The sequence below is a fragment of the Capsicum annuum genome, chromosome 5 (genome assembly GCF_002878395.1).
Source record: "Capsicum annuum cultivar UCD-10X-F1 chromosome 5, UCD10Xv1.1, whole genome shotgun sequence".
NCBI classification, from domain to species: domain Eukaryota; kingdom Viridiplantae; phylum Streptophyta; class Magnoliopsida; order Solanales; family Solanaceae; genus Capsicum; species Capsicum annuum.
Window position 1 is genome coordinate 93797851 of NC_061115.1, and position 23374 is coordinate 93821224.

Below are 23374 nucleotides of genomic sequence, written 5' to 3' on the forward strand. Positions count from 1 at the left end.
AAGACCAATGATTCATGCTTAGTAGATTGAAGCAGATAAAGTAAAGGAGAGAGAGGGAGTGAGATGGAATAAGAGAATTAGATCAGAGCAACAGGGTTATAGTCAGACTAAATTTTCTAGAGGGATCCGACCTCAGTTCTAGAGTCGTTCTCTTATGTCAGCACCTTCATTAGCCAGTACTCCTACATTCAAAATTAGGCTGGAGCAGGGTAGTAGGTCTACTATGTCCAGGTCCCATAATAGTATGAGTAATAAACCTCATCCTCCCTCATGTCCGAAGTGCGGTAGGGACCATCTCGGTGAGTGCTTAGTCGGTCATAGGGGTTGTTTTGGTTGTGGTAAGTTAGGCCACAAGTTTAGGGATTGCCCTTATGCTAAACAGGGAAGTCATGATGTTCAGCCCCTATAATTTGTCCCACTCCCCTTCAGGGTGCCTCGTCTAGTACTGCAAGTGGTCAGCACCAGAATTGCTTTTATGCTATACCACCCCGCCAGGAGCAGGAGGATTCACCAGATGTTGTTACTGGTACGCTTCGTGTATTTCATTTCGATGTGTATGTGTTGATGACCCTGGGCCAAGTCTTTCTTATGTGACTCTGTTGGTGGCTGTGAATTTTGAAATCAGTGCTGAAAAGATTTTTGAGCCTTTTTTAGTCTCTACACCAGTCGGTGAATCTGTTGTTCCTAAGCAAGTATATAAGAAGTGTCCTATCACAGTTCTTAACAGGGTCATGTTTGCAGATTTGATTGAGCTAGACATGGTTGATTTTGATATTATTCTGGGTATGGATTGGCTTCACTCTTGTTATGCGTCTATAGACTATCGTACCCGGGTAGTCAAGTTTTAGTTTCCCAATAAGCCAGTCTTTAAGTGGTCTGTAAATTCTGTATCTCCTAAAATTCATTTCATATCTTATCTTAAAACTAGGAAATTGATATCCAAGGGTTATATCTATCATTTAGTCCAAGTTAAGGACACTAAGTCTGAGACTCCAAATATTTAAACTCTTAGTGTTGTCAATGAGTTTTCTGATGTTTTCTCGGAAGATCTCCCAGGGGTACCTCCCAATAGAGAGATAAAATTCAGAATTAATCTTCTCCCTGATACATAGCCTATTTTTATTTCTCTGTATTATATGGCCCCCGCAAAACTTAAGGATTTGAAAAAGCAACTCAAAGATATTCTTGATAAGGGTTTTATAAGGCCCAATGTGTCTCCCTGGGGTGCACCCATTCTATTTGTGCAAAAGAAAGATGGTTCATTTCACATGTGCATTGACTATCATCATCTTAACAAGGTCACAATTAAGAACAAGTACCCTCTTCCTAGAATTGATGACCTATTTGATCAGCTGCAAGGTGCCAGCTACTTCTCGAAAATAGATTTAAGATCCGATTATCACCAACTTAAAGTCAGAGAGTGTGATATTCCAAAGACGGCTTTCCACACTTGTTATGGTCATTTTTAATTCTTGGGCATGTCCTTCGGGCTAACGAATGCCTCGACAGCTTTAATAGACCTCATGAATCGGGTGTTTAGACTGTACCCAGATATGTTCGTTATTTTGTTTATAGATGATATCCTTGTATATTCCCAGAGTGAAAATGACCATGCAGATCATCTTCGAATTGTCTTACAGACCCTTAGGGAACAGCAGTTGTTTTCCAAATTTAGCAAGTGTGAATTTTGGCTTCGATTAGTTTCCTTTCTGGGTCATATTATTTCTTCTGATGGTATTCAAGTTGATACTCAAAAGGTAGAAGCTATGAAAAATTTTCCTAGACCTATTTCCCCATCTGATATTAGGAGTTTCTTGGGTCTAGCTGGCTACTACCATTGTTTTGTCAAAGGTTTCTCTTCCATTGTTGTTCCTTTGACCCAGTTGACCCAAAAGAAGCTTAAATTCCAGTGGTCAAATTCTTGTGAGAAGAATTTTCAAGAGTTGAAGAGTCGACTCACTTCAGCCCTTATGATGACCCTGCCTAATGGTGTAGATGATTTTATGGTATATTGTGATGCTTCTAGAATTGATTTGGGTTATGTGTTTATGAAGAAGGGTAAGGTTATAGCCTATGCCTCCAGGCAGTTGAAACCTCATGAAAAGAATTATCCGACCCATGACCTCGAGTTAGTTGTAGTGGCTTTTGCTTTGAAAATCTGGAGCCACTATTTATACGGTGTTTATGTTGATGTCTTTAAGGATCACAAGAGTTTACAGTATGTGTTCACTCAGAGAGAGTTGAATCTTCAGCAGAGGTGATGGTTAGAATTACTGAAGGACTATGATATGAGTGTGTTGTATCACCCAGGCAAGGCCAATGTAGTGGCAGATTCCCTTAGCAGATCGTCCATAGGTAGTGTAGTGCATGTAGAGTAAGATAAGAAGGAGTTAGCTCATAAAGTTCACCGTCTAGCTAGGTTGGGCGTTAGATTTCTTGACTCAGCTGAGGGTGATGTTTGGATTTAGAGTAGTTTCGAATCTTCCCTAGTTTTAGAAGTGAAGGAGAAGCAGGATATGGATTCTCATTTGACTGTATTGAAAACGTCCTTCAAAGACCAAAAGGTGGAGGTTTTCTCTCAAGGGGGAGATGGTGTATTGAGATTTCAAAATAGATTATGTGTGCCTGAAATTGATGATCTGAGGCGCATGGCGCGCGGTATTCTATTCATCCCGATGCTACTAAGATGGACCGCAATTTGCGGGAAATTTATTTGTGGAATGGTATGGAAAAGGATATAGTGAAGTTTGTAGAAAAGTGTGCAACTTACCAGTAGGTAAAGATAGAGCACCAGAGGCCCGGTGGTGTGATGCGAGAATTTAACATTCCTACTTGGAAGTGGAAAGTGGTGAATATGGATTTTGTGACCGGTTTACCTCTCTCTCATCGTCATCATGATTTTATTTGGGTCATTGTAGATAGGTTGACTAACTCAGCACATTTTCTACCAGTACATACATCTTTCACCGTGGAAGACTATGCTAAGCTGTATATTCGAGAGTTAGTCAGGTTTCATGGAGTTTCATTGTCTATCATCTCTGATAGAGGTACTCATTTTACTTCTCAGTTTTTGAGAGCCTTTCAGAAGGGTCTTGGCATCCAAGTTTATTCTTAGCTCCACTTTTCATCCGCAGACAGATAGTCAGGCTGAGAGGACTATCCAGACTTTGGAGGATATGTTAAGGTCTTATGTTCTTGATTTCAAGGGAAGTTCGGATAAACATTTGTCGTTGATTGAATTTGCTTACAACAATAGTTTTCATGCTAACATTGGAATGGCTCCATTTGAAGCTTTGTATGGAAGAAGATGTAGATCGCCCATAGGTTGGTTCGAAGTGGGTGAAGCTACTATGATTGGACCTGATGTTGTATTTGAGGCTATGGATAAAGTTAAGTTAATTCAAGAGAGGTTGAAGATAGCCCAGAGTCGTCAGAAGTCGTACGCAGATGTGAGAAAAAGAGCTCTTGAGTTTGAAGTTGATATGGTGTACTTGAAAATTTCACCCATAAAAGGGGTGAGAAGATTTAGAAAGAAAGAGAAGCTGAGTCCCAGATATGTTGGCCCTTAGAGAGTTTTGAATCATGTTGGGAAAGCAGCTTATGAGGTTGAGTTTCCTGCAGAATTGTCAGTTGTCCATCCTATGTTTCATGTTTCTATGCTCAAGAAGCACATTGGAGACTCTGTTGTTGTTGATTTGTTAGAAAGTTGTGATATTCAGAATAGCCTTTCATATGATGAAATCCCGGTTGAAATCCTAGATTATTAAGTTCGTAGACTAAGGAACAAAGAAGTTTCCTTGGTTAAAGTTCTGTGGCGAAATCAATCAGTAGAGGGTGCCACTTGGGAAGCAAAAGCAGCTATGCGATCTAATTACCCTCATCTTTTCTCTGCGAGTCCAAATCAAGCTGAAGGTACTATTCCCCTAATTTAGTTTCCTCCTAATCTAATGTATTCAGTTATATGGTTATTCCCTCTATGATTTGTGCATTTAGTGAAGTACTCAAAAGTTGAGAGTATAGTGAGCCCTTTAATGTGAGTTGTTCCAGCTGGGCATCCTCATTTTCTCTTGTTCTTGGGCTATTTGGCAACATCCGAGGACGAATATGTCCAAGGGGGAGATATTGTAATACCCCAATCATTTCTTAAGCCTAAATCCGTCTTTTGAGTGGATATATACGAATTCAAAAGTGATTGATGTTTAAACCATATTGTATTTCTCTAATTTCTGCTTTCTGTCATGTAGAGCATTGAATAAGCTTTCCATCGATACCAATTTCATTGAAATCCAACTTCGGACGAGAGATTTATAGTCGTTTTACTCAGCAATATCGGATCGCCCAGGTCTGACGGTCGACCTGATGGACCGCCAAGCCAAGGCAGTAGCACCTCTTTCTGACCATCGTGTGATGGCCAAAGTGGTGGACCATCAAAAAGTTGACGGATCGTCAAGGGGTCTGTCAGGTTGAGATAGAATGTCTCGTTTCTGGCCCTCGAGTGACGGACGACTTAGTGGACCGTCTGTTTCCTGACAGACCATCACTTTGACCATCACGTCAAGGCAGAACATTCTACTTTTGGCATTCGAGTGACGGACGATCTGGTGGACTGTCAGGAGACTTGACAGACCGTTAGATCGACTGTCACAGGCCCCGATCAGCGAATTTCAGCTTTTTCAAAAGCGCATTTTGGTCATTTCCGCTCCTTATTGCCTTATATATATACATCAAAGAAGTGAAGAGAATATCATTTTCTCCCATTTCTTTCCAATTTCTCCAAGAATTTTCTAGAAAACTAGGGTTTTCTCTCAACCCAAAAATCAAAACTCCTTCCAAGAAATTCAAGGATCTTTCATAGATTTCTCCAAGTTGTCCAAGAATTAAGCTCCCCTAGTCAAAGGCATCAAGGATCTTAGCTCAAAAATGTAAGGAAGAAGTTTCAAACAAGGTTCTACATCTCCAAAAATTATAATCCAAGGTATGTGAGGCTTGAACAAGAACACTCCTTTCGTTCTTTTGTCTAAAGATTTACTTTCTATTATTGATTTACATGATTTTGCAAGAGGGTTTACACCCAAATTTTTTTGTTTATGATTTATGAAATTTGAGTTGAATAAGTTTTATATTTATGATTATTTCAACATCATGTTTCTTAAATTGAGAATTTATTCCATGAGTTGTTTATTGTCATTACGTATTGATGATTTCTAAGCGATTTAAGACAAGTGCCATGAGTTATGCTTTTCCATGAGAAATTTGACTATTGAAATATATATCGATATATGAGATTGAAAGTCAAGAATGAGTCCTATGGTTTTTCCTTGAAGCTTTTGATATTTGAAAATAATTCGAAAAGCAAATGTACTCAATGTTGAGAAAGATTGTGTTGAGTCGAGTTGGGTTAGGAATCCACAAGATGTTTATGATTTGTAAATGAAATATATAAATATATATATATATATATTTATATATATATATATATATATATATATATATATATGTTTTAGTCTTTAAAATAGACCCATCAGTTGATATTGATAAAGGTAGATTTCCTAACGTGTTCTGAGCTGAGTCTAGGAAGAGTATTTAGCACCGAATGGAAAATGTAGTATTTTCCCAAAACTACGTGCCACCATAGGATTGATATTGATAGTTGTGGGCAAAAGGCTGAGTATGGGATTGTGATAAGGAGATTGAGATTGTACTCCCTGGCAAGAGTACAACACCCCCACCAATGTGGGGTTCTCTCCTTAGGAGGGTAAAACATTGGACTCCATGCGGCTTACGTAGTGTAGTTATGTCGGTTATAAGAAACTCCCACGTCTATAATGATCTAAGTACCATGAGTTACCGAGTCACTCTAAGTCATGAGTCAAAGAGTTTGAGTTGAGTTAAATGATTTATGAGATTTATGAAGCATATGTTATTACTAATGACTTACGGAAATAATGTTTTAAATAATTCAAGCGAAGAGAGTTATTATTGTCAGCATGCATGATTTTCTTATACATTTATGATATTATTTAAAATGTTGCATCCACCCCCATATACTCAGTACATTCCTAAGTATTGACTCTCATACTCTTTTGTACTCTATATTTCCTCATGCTATAGGTTCAAGTGCTCAATCTCAGCAGCAACAGTGATCTTTGAGTACCTTCATCTACATTTCTGCGGTTGGTGAGTCCTCATGGTTCGAGGACCTGTGTCTCTGATTTTGTCTTGTTAATAGATGGTTGTTTACTTTCAGTTTAGTACGAGTCAGTTGGGAATCTGTCCCAATGGCTCCTTAGTCCTATGTAGTAGAGGCTTTGTCAGACTAGTGTACCAGCGTGTACAGAGATTTCAGTATTTTGTTTGTACAGGGCATTATTACTTCGTGTTTCAGTACGTTCATGACATGGTTATTCCGCTTTATCTTAGCATGATTTGCGCTATAATGAGTTCTGAAAGTGATGACAAGCTTAGAGGTTTAGCCTGAGGCCACGTGTGGCCTTGAGCACCATGTGACATCTTAGGATAGGTTCTTCGGGTGTTACAACAACCCAATTCTATACGGAGTTAATTGGTCATATCTTTTGTAGGCATGCCTTTGGCATTGGGAAAGCTATTTTTAACATATTTATTGATGACCTTTTTCATGGCGTGCGAATATGGCTCGTAATATACTTTGAACCACAAGTGTGATATTTTTCATAAGTTTTAATGTAAAATCTATCAGAACTTATGAATTTCACAACCCTCAACCACCACGTGCACTCTAACCCTCTGTTTGGATAGTGGTTTCCCGTGGTATGGTATGGTATAGTTATTAAGAGAACCATGTTTATTTTGATAGTTTCTTAAAATGTATGGTATGGTCTGATTTAATTTCATGATTTGATAAACATGAAAACCTCTATTTTATGTAACCACCGATTTGGTGGTATCCCATGGTTTGCTTACTTCTTTTCTAATTATGCCCTTACTTAATATTATATAATCTTATGTTTCCCTTCATCTTATATTATTTAACTCCACCTCCTACTTCGACCTCCCACCCCTCCATCCTCGCCTCCCCCCCCCCCCCGACCCCACCACCACCAAACCCCCACCCAAATTTTTTTTTTAAAAAAAAAGTATTTCAAAAACTTGTTCTTACCTGACCCTCATCCCCAACCCACCCCTATCCCGACCCCCTACTCCAGTATCCCCACCCCAAATATTATTTAAAAAATTAATTTTTTAACCCCAACACCCTTTATCATATTCTTTTTCATTATTTGTGTTAAATATATACAAATGCTTTTAAAAAAAATTCTAACAATTTATTTTTTCAAAAAATATTTTTTTTTGGATTTCATGCCGAACACACCCGTAGCATACACAAAAAATACATTCAAACTTTGTACTTATCATTGGTGTCACGTCTCAAAACACCAAAAAGAAATGAAATATTACTATAACAAAACAAATCCAGTTATATTTATTTGATCTGTTATTTTTTTGACTTTGTAAGAATTTACATGAATTTAACAACTTAATATATCTACATAGCATAATTATGATAAATTAGTAGGAAGAAAATTATTTTGTTAATAATTATTGATTAATTTAACATTTATAATAATTAAGGCCATTTTAGTAAATTTACCAGTTACAATATAGTACCATATTGTCAAACCAAGCAATAAAACTGTTTTTAAACAATAGTGAACGATACAGTCTATCCAAATATTTTATTGTATTATATTATATTGTAATGTGTTATATCATACTATACAGTACCTTACATTATGAAACCATGACAAACCACCATCCAAACAAAGTATAAATGTGCACATCTAAAACAATACACACTGTATAAATTAATCACTAGTCCGAAATCTCTTTTCAAACAAGCAAATATGCAATGAAGTGACTAGTTCTTCTTTGTTCTTGAATGTCATTTCCTTGTAAAAATGTGTTTCATTATCTTGAAAATTTTTCGACTGTGTTGATTGAAAACTGCTTATTGTCTTGTTCGGGACAACGGGAGTAGGTGTTTGATCCTCCTCCACTTCACCTCCACTCTCATCATCTGAAATATTTATGTTCACATCATTCAATTTATAATTAAACATATATTGTTGTTCTTGTTCTACATTCTGATTCTCTATCGATTTTTCAACCACGTACACACTTAAAATGGATCTAACTGAATCACTCAGATAAGTACGTAAATGAACCTGATCACTTATGTTAAAAGATAGGACCCTCTGATTTTCAAAAGAGTTGTGCATATAACAAATGTTAAGATCTTCGATTGACAATTTAGTCTACAATAGCTGATGATTTAATTCATAAAATCATCATCTAAAATATCTGTTTGGACTATCATTGCTATCGTCTCTAATATTTTACCATCCTTCCAACACCAAATAAATGGATTGTTTTTCTCAATCCATTCACCCTGACAATCAACCCCTATTGTTATTGATTCCTCCATTAATTGTACCTAAAGAAATTTGTCAAAAAAGTTAATGATGTTATTATAGTAAACTCAATAATGATAGCCATTTGTTGCAATAGATGACTTACTTATTGGAAATACTTAAATAGTAATGGAAACTATCTGGCAGCTGTTACAAAATAAATACAACGGTTGTTGGATAAGCAGTATTGTTGAAAAAACAGTAGTAACGGATATACCCAGATGAGAAGCTGAACTAAAAATCATAATTTTACTTACCAAAATCACCTATGAAGTAATAGCCCGTGATATACGAACAAAATTTGATCTAAAAAGACCAGCAACAACAACAACAATGATATGACAAATGAAAAAGAAGAATATGAACAAGAAGAGATGATAATGAAGAAGAAGTAGAAGAATGAAAAAAAACAGCAACAACAATGAACAACTACAATAGAGCAATGCACCAAGCGAAGAGAGAAAACAAGAGCAACAGCCGCATTTTTTTCCCTCCATTGAGTGCAATTCTCACACATGGGTCAAACTTTCTTAATCCATCATTTAATAATTTTCACTCACACTCAATAATTAAGACTTGAGTCACCTATACCTAAATGTGAAAATTTATCATCACCCTTAATTCTTGTCCCATCTCTCTCCATCTTTGTATCTTGTATTTTTATCTCTCTATCTTTTTTTCCTCTTTGTATTTTATATATTTACCTCCTTCTTTCTTTCTCAAATATATTAAACATATCATTTATATTTATCTTGAGTCTATCATATGATGGAGCAGAAACCTGCCATCTATGATCGACAATTAGAGAAAGAGGGAGAGAAGAGAGAGGCAATAAGAGAAATAGGGAGAGGGAAAGAGACAACAAGAAAAATTAGAAGAGATTGAGAGTGGCGGGGGGGGGGGGGGGGGGAGAGGCTATAAAACCCTAAATATAGTTATGTTAGGTAAATTTTTTACTATAGCTATGGATCATAATTACATGGCTACGTTTGTTATACCATGTAATTTTTCCTTTAATTTATGGATACATAAGGCGCCAAAATAAGAATGTGAGAGGATGTGAAGTTATACAATGCAGTCCCCCACTTCAAACTTTTTGGGCTAGAAGTTTTCAAACTCTAGACACGCAAGTTTGAAGTGGGCACTGCCAAGCCTCAAATCTAAATATCTAAAGTTGACAATCTTCAAGTTTAGATTTGTATATTTGATGTTTCAAACTTCAGAGCCTGACAGCCGAGGCGACTAAACAATAAATATTTTGTGATTCTCGAATATTCCTTAAACAATGTTTGGTCCAAGCAGCTATTATTCACTTGACGGAATCTCAAAACAACTTATTAATGGAAGAGCTAAGACAAGAACAGAATTTTAATCCTCCACTACGATGGAGGAGGTTTTGGTAAAAAGCTATGCTTAGCTTGGTTTGAGAACTTATTGAATGTCCGAAAATAATTATTTTGAAACTTGGTTAAAAACAAACTGTTACAGCACTAAACACATGTCAGAAAATCAATTTTGACAAAATCATTTTCCAATAGTAATAGATCTTGAAATTTTTGACCAAAAGGACTCATATATTTTCATATTATAGTGGTATCATGAGTGGAGAGAAAGAGGAGGTGAAATTACTACGTAGAAAAGCTTCAATCACTGAGCTCAAGATTGAGCGAAAGATGATTTACAACAAACTAGAACAAAGGCAACATAGCATTTATAAGCCACTGTGAACCATACATCTCCGGATCCAACTGCCTAGTCACAGCATCAAATTAAACATAAAATATCTAATGCTGGATGATCCAATCTTGTATAGGGTGGGACTGAGGTGTTTTAAAATAGTTAAATCCTACTCCGCTAAGGACTCATTTTCCTTTGGTTTCAATCACCCTCTTTGCAAAAGATGGCAAGCAGAATGATGCAGAGTGAATCTAGGGACAAAAATAAAATTAAAAAATAAGAAGATGAACAAATCAAAAGAACGGTAAGTACTAGAGAAGTGAGCCTTTGTACCTAAGATTTGCATTAGAAAAGAGAAAACGAGAACAGAATGGCATTATACCTCAGAGTTGTAAAATTTCAAGGGTCCTCCAATTTTGGTATGGCTATCATCAGCATCAATTGGGTTAATTAGATTCTTAAAATCAAACTACAGGTCACTCAGTAGAACAGAGCATGAAACGAATAACACCGGTGAAATAAAGGATAGGCAAATGACCCAAATTGGGATCAGTATTGCATAGAGTATCTAATACATCACAGTAGGTATTCTCAGTTACCACCACCATGCAAAACACTAGCGAGAAAAATGAAAAGGCATGAATGACAAACCAGATTAACAAAATAATGCATGCATATCAGCAAATATCTTGAAAGTGCACCTTGGATAAGTAGGAACTGTGGTCCGGGCATAATTAACTGAGCCTTTGAAGATCTGGTGGCAATTTTCCACGATATCTTCAATTATGTGAAGCCATATGCTCTCCGCTTTTGTACGAGCAACCCCTCCCGAACGTAGAGCCCTTGCTACTGATTCAAAGAAAGGATTTTCGAACAACTCTTGGGCTGGACCAGGAGTTAAACAAAGAAAAATTTAATACATGAAATTTCTACATCAGAGGCAGTAGGAATGTAAATAGATCACCTATGGGGTCAGAGGAATCTACTATAACTACATCATAAGTTCCCTCCGGAACATTTTTCAAAAATGCAACTCCTGTAGAAATGGGAGAGGAAAAGGGAAATCCCATGAACAGTTAATTGATAAATGCACAAAAACTACCAAAAAGAAATCAGTTCTGTCATCTTCTCAGATCATACCATCACTAACATTGAGTTTAACGCGGGGATCCTCAAATCCAATAGCTACATTGGGGAAAAATTATTTAGAGACCTAGATAAAGCAAAAGGAATTATGAGATCATTGCTTTATGTTATAAAGCAATACTCCACCAAACCAAAATTTCCAAGAAAACTGATGAGTGATGAGCTACAGGGATCACAGAAAAGGATAATTTGCAGTATCTACCACATCAAGACAGAATATTCCACAGGGTACTAGAAAACACGTGTACAATCTTTAGACTTAACTAATTCAACAATTTTTCTTGACCTTTGATACAGATAAGAGAAAAGAAGAAAAAATAACCAACGTACAACTTTAATTAAAAGAATGTCAGCTGACATACATCAATTATCATCTTGTCAATCTCACATATGTCTATCTGTTCAACGGAAGAATACCGAGACACCTCACGTAAGACACCACCATCACCTACTCCAATAACCAGCAAGAAAAATCAAACTTAAAGTGTGGCACACAAGTAGAAGGCACTAATCTCTAATTCCATAAAGCATCTCTTAGTAAAAATAAGGATGCATTCAGTATGCATGATTTCTTAATAAAGGCTGGCAGTATTCCCACTTACAATTTCTCCATTCCCTTTTAACTTAGCCCACCCAAAAAACAAGATGATAGCACGTAGAGCATGCGTATAAACTTACTATAAAATGAATTACTAGGCAAAGCCACAAAAAATAGGATGCAAGAATTATCACCTATAGACTATAGTAAGTTTGAGCGAAAAAAAGTTTGGGTTTGAGAGAGGTATTGATTACTTATATCTGTTCTTTGTAATATATGACAAGTGAGAATTGATCACAACCATTATAGTGCTTATTCACAATGTAAGAAGCAGATGTGGATATATCTTCTTTATTTTGGGTTTATTTCGTTGTCAACGGAAGCTAGCGAAGTACCAAAAGAATTCACTATTGACATTTCATAAACATCAAAAATACGTAACCTCCAAGATTTTACATTTTATACTTCGATGTTAAATTTCACTACTCAGTAATAGGTAATGGACCTTTTTGGGGTTTGGAATTGTGCAAAGTGGGAGATGAGTGATCATTTCTTGGTAAGCACATTCATCCCCCTCTGAGAGTTGTATCACACCATTCAAATAAGCACATTTCCATAAGTTGATGGCTGCAGTAGAAAAAACTTATGTAATAAGCATCAAATTAAAGAGCACCCATTCCATCAAATATAGTGAGGAGCAAACTCAAACACTAATGCATCATGGAATTACCTGAAAAACCATGACATTTTGGTAATCTGACTTCACCTGAAATAATATATTTTCAACCTTCAATGAGTGTGCTTCCCCTGAATATAAATTGAAGGCTAATTTGTCCCATAATTATGGAAATCATAAGAAGGTTTAGAGGAACTCATCATTAAATCTGAATAATGAGTGTTTCTCGATGTAGGTCCACACATATACTGATATAACATGTTATGATTCCGAAAGTTAGAGTTCAAAAAGTGTTAATAAAAATAAATGAACCTCAAATTTTTTTTTTTGGATGAGGAAATGAACCTCAAAATCTTCCATATATATTACAGAGAGAAATGAAAACTGATAAATTTGCCATATGGAAAAAATATGTTAGTATTCTATCAACAGAGTGAAAACAACTCCACCTATGTGAGATTCACAAAACATAGCCAATTTCAAGCTTGCAGCTGCATTATATTGACAGTCAGATAAATATAGCAATATAATGAATATACTTTGAATACTAAGAGTAAAGCGGAATGAATGTGCATGTTTAACAGACGATTACTCGTCTAGTTTGGAAATTAGAAACTTATTTTTAAGGTGAAACTAGGCATTGTGGAGTTGAGTTTATTTGAATTCACAAAGCTAAAACATTCATTTACTTGTTACAGAAAAGCATAAACATGGATTTGGGGCTTTGGAAATGTGCAAGAAAGTAGGAAAGTAAGACCTAAAAATAATAAACCAAAATTTTATCATACATAGGAAACACTTCTTTCACCAGTGGTTATGAGCTCTTTCTTGTTCCGGTTCAGAAGAGGCTGCGCACCTTCAGTTGCACTAGTGGATTAAACCTGGGGGTTGCTCCGAGAAATCCTTTCTTTCTCATCCACTCAAGGGGGTGCAGACACACCTGCGTGGATTACAGGTGATAGTTACAAGAATTTTCCAATAGTAATAATTGATTTAGTACATTTAGCTTGGAACTATTAAACTTTAGCTGATGACCTAAGAAAGAACAGTCTTACCTTAGAATTTTTTCTCTGATATCTATCTTTTGCCTTAACTATATCAAAGAGGAATTGAACCTCTTCTAGTTTTTTAAAATCTCTAATCCATTTGATGTCCGCCACCCTTCCCCTCCTCCTTCCTTCTTTAGTTTAGCCGCAATGGCCACAAACTCAGGAACCAGTTCCTCTATGGAAAATTAGAAACGTCGAAGTAGGTTATGGCTTATAAATAGGAAGATAAGGCATTAGCAAACCGACTTGATAGGACCCTTCTTTGCTCTATCTAACTTGGCGTGCGCTCCTTTTGGCCCTGCGATAATATATTCGGACATGCGTACTACTCATATCGGTAATAGAAGCCCCTAGAGCATGCCTAGAAGACTATGAGCCCCAACTTTTGTGCGCGAGCCAAATGACGTAGGTGCACAAGAGTACTTTGCACCATAACCATCTCCGTTTTATACATTCTACGGACCGATGTCTGCTGCTTCATTTAGGAGAAAAGAATCATAGATATGTCGGTCATTAGAAGGAAGAACCACCATGAAAAAATTCCTCGTGTATCATCTATTTCAAAACTATGAATGAGAGCTAGCAATAGACACAGCATGGAAAAGTAACAATATTAAGAAATGACGTCCAAGAATGAAGAAGGGGTAGAATTATTGAATGAATACGAGTTGTGGCTAATACCCGAGGCATAAAAGAAGCATCTTCTATGGGATCCCAAAACCACAAACCACCCCAACATAATTCATTATAAGCCTACCAACTTCCTGGCAAAATGCCTAGGGTTATAAACCACCGATGTGTCAAGATCCAAATTTGATTGGTTCCTGGTCCTGATCAGAGACCACTTTGTTCGTGCTGGCGGTCCAACAAAGAGAAGAAGTAATGGTATCTTTTTTTCCATTATGAATGACATGTTTTGCCTGCTCCCTCCTCGTGTCCACTAGCGCTTATGTCTAAAGTAAAGAGACGGACAAAAAGTATTGCTGAAGCAACATAAGTAGGCTTCTATTGCTGCATAACAATAAAGCAGGATAGCATTTTGTGCCCACATATTTGAATTTAGGGGTAAAGATCTCGCTTATTATACTGGATCCAGCGTATCCAATAGAGCAAAATAGTGTTGCATTCATTTCAGCGGTATCCTTCCGCATTGGTGGCGAGTAGAGTGCTATAATCCCATTCATTATTTTTTATCTACATAAGCCAAAGACCATAGCACTAGCGAAGTCTCCGGTATAAATGTAAGGAGGATGTATAGCTGATATAGGATCTTATGGAACAGGATTTGATTCTGCAAGCGGTTCAATACAAATAAAGAAATTTCAAACAAAAGGGTCGGAACTCACTGATAGGAAAGAGGAGAAAAACAAAGCAATTCCAAGAGCTCCATCAATCCGCTGTTCATCGATAGATAAAGCTCTCTCATTATCATCTCGTGCCAGATACAACATCCTTTTTTCCTTCTCACGAACCATGGGAGCGCCTAGCACCTATAGGAGAAAAACTCATTTTCCTTTGAGGGCAAAGCACTGCATAAAAAAGGGTTGGCCCATCAAAAGTCCAGTTCCGTCGCGAACAAAGTTTGGAATCAAAAAGGGTTTGTAGAATGAAGGAAGTGTATAACTAGGATTTTATTTCACATTTTTGTTCATAACGGGGGACAGATAGAATGGAGTTCTTCACGAAGTTTGAAGAAAAGTAATAAAAAGAACTTTATCTATGGCTTTCTCTACTTACAATAAAGTGGTTGAACGCTCCTCATTTTGAGACATTATGGCTTAGGGGTCGACCCCGGTAACAAAGAAGGACTCCATTAAAACTTAGGATCTGACACCATGATAATATACTACCCTCATGATTAGACCATGTCCCTGAGATTTGATAAAAGAAAGGTGCATTAGCGATTAATAAGTTGTAATTGTATAAGTTATCAGGAATATGACGGAATGAAAGACCAAGGAAAGAAAGAAAAATCCACCAAAATGCAAGTGTTGCACCAAACACAGGTGATTGTTTCTTATTGTAAGTGAATGCAATGAAAAGACCCAGAAATAATGAATAATGAAAAAATTCATATATTGACATTTCATTCTCATTTCCAAATTTCTACTTTATTATTCCCATCATCCGGTAACCACAGGATGATCCACAAAAAAGATGATAGGATTCAAACCTATGGCCAGCCTGCCCCTTACCTGCTGGGTTGGGTGGCCGGGTTAGCACCCCTCATCACCTCTGTACCCAAAATAAATGTGTTGCGCTACCTAGTACCTAACCTTTTCTCCCTACTCCTCTTCTGGTTGTGCCATTACCAATCGCGGGTAACCCCCGGTCTGGCCGCCCCTGACTTAAGAAAAACTATTATCCTTATGAACAAATAAGGATTAGCTTCTTACTTCTCGAGCGATGGTTCCAGCATCCCAACCAACAACTTCTTGGGAGTAGAAGCACCAAAGCCTGCCCAACCTAGTAAAGGGTCTTAGGGATAGAGGGTTTTTTGGGGGGAGAGAAAGTTTCCAGGTTGATTTTTTTAGATCAAATAGTACTAGTTGGGTAGATAGAGGTGGTGAAATCTAACCTTTACATTGATCTTCTTTAGCTGGATGGGTCACTTAAGTGTCAAAAAAAAACCAAGCAGCGGTTGTTTTTCTTGGCTTATCAAACCAGTGTATGCCCATTCCTCCTTTGATGACTCCCAGTAGCGAAAGCCTAAATTTTCTGATGTGTATTAAAAGGAAGTTGGAGATGGACATAGATCTTTTATCCTATCCGAAGTGTTCGAAATATAGCAATATTTTTTGTATTTTGGATTTCCCAATTATTTGAAGCAATCTATACTAGTACAAGTATTTCCTCACAGCAACATCTACTATGATAAAAATCGATAATAAATTTATGAAGGCTTCGAGCAATGAAAGATAGGCTAATCACCAGAATGCTCTAGAATAGGTTAATTGTTGGAGACAATAATGAGTAACTCTAGTTTCGAGAGCATGCCTTACTCTAATAGGGGGTGTAGAGTTTTTAAGTAAAGAAAAGTGCAACTATATATGTAATATCCTAGTTGTCATTAAGGCTGGTCCACTATAAAGACTACTGGCCAGCCATAAAGTCCTTAAGAAAGAGAAAGCTAACTAAAAGGCTATTCCATAATTGACTCTTCTTACCGAGTTGAGGGGGCGTTCAGCCACTGTAACGAGAAGGGGCTTGGATGGTACCAAGATTTAAAAGAGTTTTCTTCGAGTGAGTGGTATTTCTATCTTTTTGGGTTGCATGCCCAAGGCAATGCTTTTTTTAGATTGAGATGGATTGATCTTGGCTATCGTGACTCCTTTTTGTACCAGTTGATGTTGGGGCAGTGCTTAATATAAGTTTTCTCCTTCCCCAGATAACTTTTGAGGTTTTCACCGATTATAAAGGTTTCTACCACTGAACTAGATTATGCTCTGCTTTGATCGAGTGTTATTTCTATAATTAAGATTGAGTAGGAAAATTTTGAATTGGCTTCAATCAAGATTGCCTCGGCTTCTTAGGCACATAAGAAACCAGCCTAATATCTTTTCAATAGAAATCCCAATCAAACACAAGTTCTACTAAGGCCAAGATTTGAAAGAGATTATTCACTTTCCAAAATTCCAAGTGATATGATTCCTCCTTTAGAATCTAAAGTTGAGTGATTGAAGTCTCCTTTAGGTTCAGTCAAAGAGATCAAAGTGAAGTCATCAATTAAACCATTTTAATGGTCTCCCCTAAGATTGACCTCTTTTTCAAATAAACTAAACCTCGATACCATATTCATCAACAAGATATAGCCATCTGTCTAGGTTGCACAACCCCTTTAGATCATTCTATTCGTGCTTGAAAAAATGATCTCATTGGTATGCTCCTTTTAATGGACATTCTTAGTCATCCTTCAAGAGCTCGATAGAATAAATTGTAAACTTTTTTAGACCCTTAGTTCCTCTTGGTTGGGGTAGAGTTTCATCCTGCCTTCAACCGAATATCAAAAACCTTAGAGTTTCCTAACCTGCTGACATCCTAGCGAAGAGAGTTATTATTTGTGTTACATCTTCAAATTCAAGGGAGGGTTTTCCTCTTATCTCTCAAACTATAGGCATTGAATCAATTGAGAGAAAGTAATAAAACTATTGCACACACCCCCCTCCATTCTCCCTTTACTAATATAATAAAAGGTAAGGTAAAAGCAAGAGTGAAACTACAAGCTAAAAGCAGGCGTGCCTCTCTTTTAATAGAATATGATATCATCCCCCACTTTTGGCGTACTTATTTGATGAGCTAAGTCTAAGCATCATATAATTCAATAGCTATCCTGAGACCTTAAAAAGCAAGATCGAAATCCATTCCTCTTTTTCCTGTATTTGACTAGTAGGGCTAATGAATGACCCTTTGATCTATGACGTTCCAAGTTTATCCTGGTCTGATTAGAAGTTCCAAGATGAGTGGAGTGAGGGGCTTTAGATATAAAAAGGACGGTTAAACATGTTATTTTACCAGAGAGGTTTGAATTAGCTCCTCCCAATCAAATCTCTCCCGAGGTAAAAGAAAGATTGGCAATTTGTCTTTTCAGAGCTATCGCCCCAATAAAAATAAGATTTTTGTGGTAGGCTCTGTCCCTGGTAAAAAAAATAGTGAAATAAATTTCTCTATTCTTTTCTTGAACCCTTCTACTAAGAAGGATATTGACTCCCAAAATATCCTATATACGTAAGTGGGGGTTAGATTTATCCCAATAATAGCAAGAGTAAGAATACAGTTTCTAATGTTATAGTAGCAGGTATAGTAAGCAAAATCATATAAAAATACAAAGGGGGTATGAAATACCCATAATGGATGCGTCGGATGGGCGTCAAGTGGTTGATATTACCCCTCCCAAACCAGAACTTCTTGTTTCTGAGGGCGAATAACCAATCCAATAAGTCTTTCTGGTTGGATCTCCCCTAATAGACTCCTTTTTGTAGGTGTCCCCAAGAATGTTAGTCATAAGCATAAGAAATCTCGATCGGGGGTGGCTTTCCTTTTTTTAGGAACCTATTTCATCTGTCGATAGATCTAAAGAAGTCATTCATTAATCCACCCTCCCATGAACTAAAAACTGACCCACTTACACTCTTTTTAAGGGGTTTGGGAATAATTATCATAGTAAGTCAACGATCAAGGCCTATCCATTTATCAAACTACCAATTCCTTTACTCAACTAAGGGTGATCGAACTATAACACTAGTAAGGATTTAGAGAGTTGTAGCTAATAGAAAGATAGAAGGATATGGGCTTAGGGTGCCTTACCTATTAGGTCTTCTATGGGTCCCTTCCCACACACTTATTATGTCAATGGAGGAAGGTATCTATATGTTAGGAGAAGGAGACGTAAAATTAATATCTTTAGTGTAGGGAACTTTTTCTCATAATTTAGAAGTTCTAATCACCTCTAAGTCCAATAGCGGTTGTTGCTAGATAGCTAGTGCCAGTTTGTTTATTATTAGACTAAGTTTTTGTTGGGTTTGGAAAGCAACTCTCACTCTGTTGGAGTGGTTGACCTTCATTTTTCTAAAGCTGAATTTAGGTTAGGTTTAATGCTTTCCTGATTTTGAGGACCCTTTCCCCATAATTTGGCCTCAACGCTCCTAGCTGGCCTAGTTGGTGAATAAACCTATTGTTCAAGCCTGAGCAATCCTCTTTATCCTTAGGCATTCTCCCATACAGACTTATTTAATAAATAATATAATTCAGGTATAGAATGATAGTTGAATTATGGTATGGTAGCTTTTGTCTTGCTAGCCTGCCTTTCTTCTTTATGAAAAGAAATTTACAAGTTAAAACTATAAAACGAAACTACATTTGTAGAATGATAATGTTAAGAATGAGACCGAGGACGGATGCTAAAAGCAAGAATGCCCGCAAACATATTAGGTGCTCTTTCTACTAGTTCTAATGGTTGTTTCAGTTCACTTCATCATTTAAGGAGTGGTTCCACTCTACGATTATAGTCAGCTATTAGTGAAAAAAATTCTCTTTCTTTCTTTTTTATTAGTCGATTGCTGGCGCCTCGATCAGTTTGTCTTTCTATTTCTTCTACTAGGAATTCTATTTTATTCTAATATCGATCCGCTAGCACAGCCCTTTCTTTTTAGTTGTATTGTAGGAGCCTTTTGATTTCCCGTTGAGCTTGATCTGCAACTTCACCGGCTAGTACTTCTTATTCTAACATCGACCATGGATTCATCTGCAAGGATTTATTCTATTCACCTATACTATCCACCATCTTATAGGTCGTATCTTGAAAACCCCCTAACTCTTGATCTCGGACCTGTGTTGTCTAGGCCTTTCTACTACTAAGATTTTCACTTATATATCTTAGGATTCATTTGGATATAGCTATAGAGATGGTGCTATCTTTAGGTACAGTGTGCTAACATTCCATCGTCCCCTATCTATGGGATCTCTACCACTCAAATAGAGTCTAGTCCTTACTTAAGGAGATTGGTAGTGTACACTTGTATGAGATGCCCGCCCTTTACAGTAGTTTGTAAGAAACTTCAGGTCTCGTAGGGGAGGGAGCGTGCTTAGCTTTATGCTAATGAATAAATTCCTCTCAAATGAGGAAAAGGCCTTCTCACGAGAGTGGAATCTGGGATACAAACTAAGATATACCATTCAAAATTATGCTATCCAATAGTTCCTTCCTTAGAAAAAATTTCCACAGGGGCATCGCGAGAAGCACACAGGGTGAATCCACTTCTAACCTTTTGATCTTTCCTTGAGAGAGAAACAAAGCTCATAGAATTTTCTTTTATTAATTCCATTCTCTAACTAAAAAATAGTCTACTCATGTACTCTAGCTTCGCTAATGAGATAAGGTAGTTGGCCTACTTGCTTGTTAAAGGACAGGTAGTGAACTAATTGCTCTTCTTAGAGTGAAGAATATGCCATTCGTTTAATAAGAAATAGAAAGGAATATCAAAAAATCGAGTGGCTAAAGCTAAAGCAGCTACTTTCAAAGTAACAGAAAGAAAAGCAACGACTAGAGTGGGAGAGTCAGAGTCAAAAAGAGGAATCCTCAATTATTTCTCTCATTCAAAATGGTGCATAAGACTTTCATCTCTATAAGACCCCACAAAATTCTTAGCTTAATTTAGTCCTTTAAGCTTGTTAAGAAGGGGTCCCAAACTTACAAAATTCTAGCTAAGTATTCAGACTTAGTGTTATTTTAGCCTTCAAAAGTTGGCAATCTTATTTTGCAACCTTTACGTCTATTAAATATTGATATTTGAGTTAATTCATGATCAGGAATATCAATAAGTGTTCCCAGATAAGTTTTAGATTTTTTGGACTTCGTTTGAAGCACCTTTGGAATCCTAAACCAGTGAATCAACATGATCTTCACGTGTCGCATCGACTATATCATTGATAAAAGCATTCCCCAGCTTCTAATATCCAATTCTAGTGAACCGATGTGGATGCGATGTGGCACGTTGGCTATTACGTTGATGCCAACGACATGGTATGTCGGCCTACGCATTGATGGTTCAGTTTATAGTGTTTAAAAAGTCACGTCCTCATGTTTAATTAAGTCTTTTTCCCATGCCCTACAGCCCCCATAACACAAAATTTAGCCCACTTTTAGCAAGTTATATTCATTCTTTCACAAATTGCTCAAGAACAAAAACCCTAGGTGAATTAAATTCAAATTCAAGGTTCAAGATTCCACCGTTAATTTTCTAGAATTCACCAACTAAGGTATGTGAAGTGTTCATCCAAGGGTTTCTTCCACCCTTGGAGTCCAAGAAACTCTTTTAAAGCTCATGTAGAGTGATTTCATGATTTTTCATAATTTGAATTAAAGTGTATTCATGATTATTACTTAACTGGATTTTATTTCATGATTTATTACAAGATTCATGTAGAGTTAATTGATATGTGTGCTTTATCATGTGAGTTCATGTTGAAACTCTTGGAATTATGTAATTAGAATTGAATCACAATGCCTACATATTATTTTAATACTATGTGCATATATTATTCCCCACAAGTGTTTGATGAATTGTCCATATAAGTTGAATAGTGAAATTATATCATGTTAGCATGTTTGCAAGTTCATGTCATGCAAGTGTTTGCCTGAATGCCCAAATGAATGAATGATGAATAAGTAGTTAGTTACCGTGTCTCAAGATTATGCCATGTGTCTTTTAAGTTTATGTTATCGAGTTCTGGGGGTATTTAATACCCGATAATTTAGCTGCTTGTTTAGAGCCATGGTCAGTGACAGAGTACAATCAGTCATGTCTCGATAGTAGAACTCAGTCAATTACAGAACTTACGAAAACTCAGTGAACTCAGAATCAGTCCAGCTCAATTCAATAAAATCAGTTCAGTTCAATTAAATAGTACAATCAGTAACAGTTCAGTCAAGCCTAGTATGAAGTAGTAAATTAGTTTAGTGTCCATTCAGTTGGGAGTAGAATTTTGCACCGAGTGAACCCAAGGATAGGGGCTCACCTACCAGTAGAGGGTGTGGTCCTTGGAAGCAATCCTTCTATTCCAGAACTACGTAGCCAGCGTAGGTTGAGATATCTCCCAGCAAGACTAGGGTTGATATATAAATCATTTGAGTTTTCCTACCAGCGAGGGTTAACGGAAGAGTTTTCTGTCAGATGAGGGTTAACTTACAACTTATCTTTACCCGTGGCATGGTATGGACACCCTTCCAACTAGGTTATAGGTTGGACCCCAAAACAGTTAGAGAAAAAGAATGTCCATTAAATAATTATTTCCCACAGTCCCAATTTTAGATTCAGTCTCAATATGGAACTCAGTTTAATTTCGCAGATTTAGGTCTGTCAGACACAGTCACTCAGCTCTTTACGGGACTCAGTATAGTTCTAAAAAATAAAGACTGTCAGATACAGTCATTCAGTTACCAGTAATTCAGTATTAGTATACTTATATATCAGTTAATCAACATTCAAATTTAGTATTTAGTGTTATTACAATCTCAGTACAGTTTACATATTTATGCATGTACTCTCATTCAGTCATACACATGATATTCAGTTAGTATTGGTCATGCATATGAACCCATGCATTTCAGCCTACCTCACTGAGTGTACCAATACATTCAAAGTATTGATGCATACCTTTCTTTTGCGCTATGATGTCTTACATCATAGGTTTAGACATACGGGCTCCCGAGCACCCTTATCAGTTCAGATTATCAGCAAATAGAGTTAGTGGTGAGTCCTCATAGATTGAGGACACGATTGTTTTTAGTATCTCAATTCATTTTCAGTAGTCAAAGTTAGTTGGGGGCTTGTCCTATCAACTCCACAGTTCAGATAGTTTAGAGGCTTTTCAGACTAGAGTATTTTCAGATAGTTGTTCAGATTTCAGTATTGATGTTCAGTTTTGGTATTATGATACTATAAACAGTATTTATTCAGATTTGAACCTTATGGCCAGTTTTTCACCTACTTTACACATATTTGCCATATTATTATTCAGTTATTGTAGCAGGTACCAGTCATGGTTAGCTTATAGTCCTTTGGGATTATGAGCATGGTGTAGCATCCAGAGTACAGACTCGGGGCATTTCAAACTTAGTATCAAAGCCTAAGGTTCCACAGATTCCTAGGAAGTCTGAAATTCGCATCTAGTAGAGTCTTATGCTTGGGTGTGTTGTGCGCCATACTTATGGATGAGAGGCAACAAGATGTTTTAGAAAAAGTTTTCCTTCTTTCAATATTTATGTCATGTGAGTGAGCATGAGCTCCAGTAAAACTCTTAGTCTAATCTGCTTCTTTCTTTCACTTACAGAACATGCCTC

The 23374-nt window shown here is 36.9% G+C and overlaps 1 protein-coding gene and 2 pseudogenes across 5 annotated transcripts; 1 reads left to right on the forward strand and 2 right to left on the reverse strand.

Moving 5' to 3' along the window:
• Nucleotides 1-7580: 7580 nt before the first annotated feature.
• Nucleotides 7581-12892, reverse strand: LOC124898904 (spermidine synthase 2-like). Of its 5 annotated transcripts, none has more exons than XM_047413097.1 (3): nucleotides 11092-11572; nucleotides 10829-11012; nucleotides 7581-8056 (listed from the first exon to the last, which is right to left on the reverse strand). In XM_047413097.1, the coding sequence occupies exons 1-3, from the start codon at nucleotides 11195-11197 to the stop codon at nucleotides 8053-8055; spliced, it is 294 nt and encodes a 97-aa protein (XP_047269053.1). In that variant the 5' UTR covers nucleotides 11198-11572; the 3' UTR covers nucleotides 7581-8052. The 5 variants fall into 5 exon arrangements, 2 of the variants coding, with proteins under 2 accessions (XP_047269053.1, XP_047269052.1); XR_007055803.1 differs by lacking the exon at nucleotides 7581-8056 and having other exon boundaries at nucleotides 8258-11012; nucleotides 11092-11163; nucleotides 11268-12877; XM_047413096.1 differs by lacking the exon at nucleotides 7581-8056 and adding an exon at nucleotides 8258-8473 and having other exon boundaries at nucleotides 11092-12611.
• A 1005-nt stretch (nucleotides 12893-13897) lies between these two features.
• Nucleotides 13898-14437, reverse strand: LOC124898520 (annotated as a pseudogene).
• Nucleotides 14438-14775: 338 nt separating this feature from the next.
• On the forward strand, nucleotides 14776-15141 carry LOC124898521 (annotated as a pseudogene).
• The last annotated feature ends 8233 nt before the right edge of the window (nucleotides 15142-23374 follow it).